Below are 7546 nucleotides of genomic sequence, written 5' to 3'. Positions count from 1 at the left end.
CAGTCCAACGGTGTGAGGAATAAAAGACCTCTGGGACTGAGAAGTTCGACAGCGAGGCACATTTGCTATTCAGGCAAACAGTTCCAATGTATCTTTATTGGTACGTACGTCATTAATTATTTGGGTAATGAACATAAACACACAGTGTTATCCATAATTATATATATTTGAAAACCGGAGGATTTAGGAGACAGTCTGATCTAGAATAACAATTTTGAAATCACAAACGTAAGCTGAATGACCTATTCGTTGGTTTCCATGTTTGTGGAACCACTATGTCATTTCGTGCGTGAGTAGTTCCAGCGAGAACATATGCACTGTTATTTATGTAGTCGTTTCTAAGAGAAAAAAAGATAATGAATTCACAGAAATAAGTGAGACTAAAATGAAAGGACATGGAGTGCAAGACGAAGTAAAAAGTTATGGGTATGACCTAGAATTTACGGGTTCTTTTATATATATATATATATATATATATATATATATATATATATATATATATATATATATATATATATATATATACATATATATATACATACATACATACATACATACATACATACATACATATATATATATACATCCATACATACATCCATACATACATATATATATATATATATATATATATATATATATGTGTGTGTGTGTGTGTGTGTGTGTGTGTAAGTTAAAAAGGCCCATAAAAACACTGTTTACAAGACAGAAACCATATATATTTCGATTAACAAACTTCTGTATTCGTGATAAATATGTTTTCTTTTTTGTCTTGTAAATAGTTGCAAATAATTTTTTCAGGGGCCTTTTTAAATTCGTAGAACGCTGTTAGATCATACTACGAGACATCCATATATGTATGTATGTATGTATGTATTATATATACATATAATAAGTTAATCTTGGGAATAAATAAGTTAAATTATTTCGCAGTGACCCACTTATCCTAATTGTAGCTAAAATAGCGCCGTAGTTTATAAATGCTGCAAAAACTGACAAAATATTGAGAAACAGAATACGGCGGTCTCTATTTCTCTTCTGACAAAGCAGTTCCGGAGAAGCTTTAGCAGACAGACCTGATAATGACAGAACATGATTTTACTTTTTCAGCCTTGACAAATTACTTCTTTTTTTTTGCCTCTTTATCTTTTGACGGTGTGAAATTTGTTATATAAATAATTCTGTTTGCTCTCTCGTTGTTATACATGACATTTAGTCATTTCCTTGATGATACCTGTTTCTCTCTCTCTCTCTCTCTCTCTCTCTCTCTCGCGCGCGCTCTCTCTCAGCCTGCGCTGTTTATATGTGTATGTGTGTGTACTTTCGCTCCCTAATGTTTGAGTTTTACTTAAAACAAAGGGCCTTGCGTGTTGCTAATTGCAGCATTTTATGAACACGAAAAATCCACGCCTAATTAGCCTGTAATAAAGAATCTTTCTAGTTGTGTGTGACACTTTTATATGCGTTTGTTCCCGAAAAAAGCGACAGTTCCTCTTCCTCTCCCACTTTATGGAAATAGCTGGGCCATAACTCTCTCTCTCTCTCTCTCTCTCTCTCTCTCTCTCTCTGCAGGGACTCAAACTTATATTATAGTTCTTATTGTAACCGCTTGAAAATACCCCGTGATTTTGTGAAGTTTCATGTGGACGTGACTTTGAGGCCTTGGCTGACGAATCGAGATATAAATATATATATATATATATATATATATATATATATATATATATATATATATATATATATATATATATATATATATATATATATATATATATATATATATATATATATATATATATATATATATATATATATATATATATATATATATATATATATATATATATATATGTATATAAAATTGACTCAAGCATTATTTTCCGTTACTCTGTCAACACTGTGGAATCCGAGTCCATCTTGAAATGGTCTGAGTGACAGAAAGTCGGGAAAAATAATCTCAGCTCGAATGGCTGTAATGGGCGCTAACCCGAATCATGACCAATAGGACACGCCGTCAGGAGTCGCGTCGAAATCATTTGCAAACATGCGTAGAAATAATTTGCAAACATGCGAGATTTTATCGACAGCCCCTCTAATGACTACTAATTACAGGAGAGCAGGGCCCAAATGACTAATTAGCAGTTTGGCCGTCTTTAAACCTCCGATTTGAAATAATGAGGGGAACACGAACGCTCATTTGGTCCACATTCGGATTCTGTGGAAAGGGATGGAGCCAGTTCTTGTTTACGAATGGATTTAAACTATAAAGTAATTATCATAAGGAGTTTCTGGTAAACATATTTGTTGTACAGCTAATCTTTCGACCGATGAATTCGAGCGATATCCGGCGTGTTCATTACAGAGATGGGTGACCATCAACTAAAACCAGGTGTTGTCCAAGATAGTTTTGGCCCTACATCCCAAAAACCAGCTCCTCGAATGTCGGGTCACAGTGGGTCACAAGAAGACCAGAGGAACCCATAGAGAAAAATAGGGAGATGATCCCAAGGATGGTAGGATTAGCTCAACTGATGAGCAAATCCTATTACAAAAAGTAAAGCACATTTATAAATATTATCGGTTCAAATTCCCCTTACGTCAAGGGTATCTCCTGCTAAGGTTAGGTTAGGTTTAAATCAATTTCTTTTTAGCATCAAATTAACCACGTACTAAAAGTTTAATGAATGCTGTCGGTTCAAAGAGAGTTACAATTTTGATATTATTTTTTTGCTTCTATCACAGGTGCTTAATGATAAACACTAGTAACTAAACACCATATTCTTTGGAAGCTTGAATTTCAAGTCAGTGGCCCCTTTGGTAGGCTTGTTCCATATAAATATGGTTCATCTTCTGAATAATAATAATAATAATAATAATAATAATAATAATAATAATAATAATAATAATAACTGTGAAGAAATCCAAAGTGGTGTAGGTGTAAATATATATTATAAATATATATATTTCTAGTATATATATTTACACCTACACCACTTTGGATTTCTTCACCATTTTTATGAATAATAATAATAATAATAATAATAATAATAATAATAATAATAATAATAATAATAATAATAATAATAACTGATGTCTTTCGAAAGACCTCGAATAGAAGCAGCTTGTTCTATTAAGGATCTGAGTACCAGCCATCTTTTATAATTTAACTAGTACTTAGTCGAGTGTTTAACACGAGTTACCAATACTATGAAAGTAGAGGAACGTCAAGTGGGTCCTGCGTTTGGAATAGAATAGAGTAGAATATTGAATTTCGGCTAAAGGCCAAGTACTGAGATCTATGAGGTCATTCAGCGCTGAAAAGGAAATTGGGACTAAAAAGGTTTGCAAGGCGTAACAGGAGGAAAACCTCAAAGCAGTTGCACTATGAAACAATAGTGAGGAGGGGGTGGATAGCAAGACAGAAGAAAGAGAATATGAATAGAGGTACAGTAATAGTAATGAAAGGGGTTGCAGCCAGAGGCCGAAGGGGCACTTAAGCAATGCCTACAGTGTACCGTATGAGGTGCACTGACGGCACTACCCCGCTGCGGGTCCTGCGTTTGGCGTACTGGTTTTTGGTGAATCTCCAGTCGGCGATATCTTTGATTTAATATACGGTAGGCAGATTTGTCGTTTCTTTTTATTACAGTTAAGACGCTTACGATACTCAAAATTGCAACTTACGATACTTGAATCATGGGTGATCCAAGAAGGACGCCGTTAACTGATATTTATTATACACATGTCAGATACTTAACATGGTTACTTACGATACTTAAACCATGGGTGATTCAGGAAGGATGTAGCTAGCTGACATTTATTGTAAAGGAGTAACTATGCGATTACGATATTTACGATGCTTAAAATCGTAACTTACGATATTCAAACCATAGATAATTCAGGAAGCATGTGGCTAGCTGACATTTTATTGTAAAGACGTAAAAATGCTATTACGTATTTACGATACTTAAAATTGCAACTTACGATACTTAAACCATGGGTGGTTCAGGAAGGATGTAGCTGTCTCATGTGTATTATAAAGATGCAACAACGCGATTAAGAACCTTACGATAGTCAAAACTGCAACTTACGATACTCAAACCACAGGTGATCCAGGAAGGATGTTACTATCTGATATTTATTATGATGTAACAATGCTATTACAACACTTACGATACTCAGAATTTTTACTTGTTATTCATAAAGATATGCTTTAGTTAGGATAGCTAATTTTATGAAAACGTATAATTTGTATGATAACCTGACTAAGAATAATTGAGGTGCCTAAAATTTTGACAGTTGCATAGGGAATGCGAGGAGATATATTCTTGTACATAATGTAAGTAATCAGTTTTCTTATACTGCTCATGCCATGTTCAGACTACTCTGGATTGAGTCTTGAAGTCAAATTGATCTCTACTTAGGATTTTGTCCATGTTCTACAATATTCGTGGAGATTTTTTTTTTTTTGTGTGTGGGGCGGGGAATAGAATATCACTTTCGTTTGAAATATTCGCTAGCTATAAAAACCGTGCCTTAGTTCATCTCCCATCAAAGTCATATTCTCCGAAGTGGGGTAGTGCCGTCAGTGCATCTCATGCGGTGCACTGTAGACACTACTCAAGGTTCTTTGTAGCGTACCTTCCTAAGGCGCCAAGCTGCAACCCCTTTCATTCCTTTTACTGTACTTCCGTTCGTAATCACTTTCTTCCATCTGACTTTCCACCTTCTTCTAACAACTGTTTTTGATAGTGCAATTGCGAGGCCTTCCTCCTGTTACACCTTTCAAACATTCTTACTGTCAATTTCCGTTTCAGCGCTGAATGACCTCATCATAGGTCCCAGCGCTTGGCCTTGGCCCTAAATTCTATATTCTGTCCAAAGTCATATTAAAAGGTTCCAGTGACGTTATCACATTAAGTCACTCGTTTTTTATTATGCAGTTTATTGTGTGGCATTTCCTCACCGTGAAATGACAGGTTTTTTTTTCACTAATTGTCGTAGCGTAGTGTCTTTTACTCTTTTTATTTACTGGTGACTTATAAAAACACTTTTTTTTTTGTATGGTATGGGACCAACGAAATTACTTTCGTTTTCGTTGGAGGATAAAAACGATTGCTCTCTCTCTCTCTCTCTCTCTCTCTCTCTCTCTCTCTCTCTCTCTCTCTCTCTCTCTCTCTCTCTTCAGACCTCATAAACGACGCTATCTCTCTCTCTCTCTCTCTCTCTCTCCAGACCTCACAAACGACAATTGTAAGTTCATCTTTCCACTCAATTCACATTTATAAGTATCGTTATTTTCAGCAGCATTTTTGTAGTAGTAGTAATAGTAGTAGTAGAAGTAGTAGTAATAATAATGATAGTATTGATAATCCGGCACCGCCCCCCCCGCCCCCAGCCACATTCATATTAAAGTGCACGTGAAAAGACCTCTCTTGATTTGATATACCTGAGTTCGATTGCTGTCGCCTTTAAGCGTTTCCTTCAAGCGAAATATATTTGGTATCTTGTTAATAATCGCTTCATGAGGTATGCTCAAATTACTTATAATTTACTGAGGAACTTGACTATTTACTGAAATATTTCTCGTTAATTAGTTTTCCAGTTAGTTTTATTTAAGGGATCAAACAAGACAATATTCAGTGCCACATTCACACTTCACTTGCTGATTTCATGATGAACTCCCTTACAGTTAGAGGAATATTAAGGTCACATTAAAAAATACTCACGGTGGCATGAGTCTTACAATGGAGAAACAAATCCACAATTACGTAGATGTATATATATTTAAAGATAAAACTGTACAGATAGCTTTCGGGAATCTGTTCGGTTGAAAAGGGCAACCGAAGAGATTCTCGAAAGCTATCTGCACAGTTTTATCTTTAAATATACATAACTGAATTTGTTTCTCCATTAAGGTCATTATCATTATTATTGTCGTAACTCACTGCTACCCTGATGACCTTGTGTGAACTATGCAGGTTGTGGTTAATCAGTAGAGGTAGGTGTCACGACTGAGGCGTGGGGGATGGCAACCCCATCCCACAAGACTCCCTAATTATGCTCCCCCAGCTCTCAGGGGAGAAGTATATGGTGTGCAAGAGACTCCATACCTCTGTCAGCGTTCATTTCCCATCAAGTAACGCGAGTGACAAATTGTGTCAAACCCCTTTCCAGTCCACCCCCTGGGGTTCCCCCGGTGGCCCCCCCTCTATCCCCTTAATCTCCCTCATCCGTCCGCACTCCTCCCCTTCTCTCCTAATAACCCTCCTCCCCTTTCCCGTCACCTCGTCCTCAGCAGGGAATTCGACATATGGTCCATGTCAAAAGTGGGGAGGACCCGGTCGATCTTCTGGTCATTCCAGGCTTATTGGAGGCTCATTGGAAGCTCGTTGGAAGCTAACTGAGGCTCATTGGAAGCTCACTGGGGGCTTAATGGAAGCTCATTAGAAGCTCATTGGACGTGCATTGGAGGCTCATTGGAAGCTCATTGAAGGCTCATTGGAAGCTCAGTCGCAGCTCACTTGAGACTCATTGGAAGCTCATTGGAAGCTAACTGGAGGTTCATTGGAAGCTCATTAGTAGCTCATTGGAAGCTCACTGGAGGTTCATCAAAGGCTCATCGGAAGTTCATTGGAAGCTCATTGGAAGCTCGCTGGAGGCTCATTGGAAGCTCACTGGAGGCTCATTGGAAACTCAATGGAGGCTCACCGGAGATTCATTGGAAGTTCACTGGAAGCTCATTGGAAATTTGCTGAAGGCTCATTGGAAGCTCACTGAAGGCTCATTGGAAGCTCATAGGAAGCTCACTGGAGGCTCATTGGAGGCTCACTGGAAGCTCAATGGAGGCTCACTGGAAGTTCACTGGAAGCTCATTGGAAGTTCACTCGAAGCTCACTGGAGGCTCATTGGAAGTTCACTCGAAGCTCACTGGAGGCTCATTGGAAGCTCACTGGAAGCTCACTGGAAGCTCACTGGAGGTTCATTGGAAGTTCACTGGAAGCTCGCTGGAGGCTTACTGGAGTCTCATTGGAAGTTCACTGGAGGCTCACTGGAAGCTCACTGGAAGCTCATTGGAAGTTCACTGGAAGCTCACTAGATGCTCACTGGAGGTTCATTGGAAGTTCACTGGAAGCTCGCTGGAGGCTCACTGGAGGCTCATTGGAAGCTCACTGGAAGCTCACTTGATGGTCACTGGAGGCTCATTGGAAGCTCACTGAAGACTCATTGGAAGCTCACTGGAGGCTCATTGGAAGTTCACTGGAAGCTCATTGGAAGTTCACTGGAAGCTCACTGGAGGCTCACTGGAGGCTCATTGGAAGCTCACTGGAAGCTAATTGGAAGTTCATCGAAAGCTCACTGGAAGTTCATTGGAAGCAAGCTCACTGAAGCCTCATTGGAAGCTCATTGGAAACTCACTGGAGGCTCACTGGAAGCTCATTGGAGGCTCACTGAAGCCTCATTGGAAGCTCACTGGAAGCTCACTGGAGGCTCATTCGAAGCTCATTAGGTTCACAGAGAAAGCTGGAGGACGTAGTGCAAAGTA

General features: G+C 38.4%; 1 protein-coding gene across 1 annotated transcript; it reads left to right on the top strand.

Annotated features, from left to right (window-relative positions):
• The first annotated feature begins 2364 nt into the window (after positions 1–2364).
• On the top strand, positions 2365–7099 carry LOC136848398 (uncharacterized). The gene is made up of 2 exons (XM_067120694.1): positions 2365–2452; positions 6618–7099. Exons 1-2 carry the CDS (start codon positions 2365–2367, stop codon positions 7097–7099), a joined length of 570 nt encoding a protein of 189 aa, XP_066976795.1.
• Positions 7100–7546: the final 447 nt, after the last annotated feature.

Source organism: Macrobrachium rosenbergii, chromosome 19 (genome assembly GCF_040412425.1).
Source record: "Macrobrachium rosenbergii isolate ZJJX-2024 chromosome 19, ASM4041242v1, whole genome shotgun sequence".
Lineage (NCBI taxonomy): Eukaryota > Metazoa > Arthropoda > Malacostraca > Decapoda > Palaemonidae > Macrobrachium > Macrobrachium rosenbergii.
Note: the sequence above shows the minus strand (reverse complement) of the source record. Positions and strands in the feature narration are given on the sequence as shown.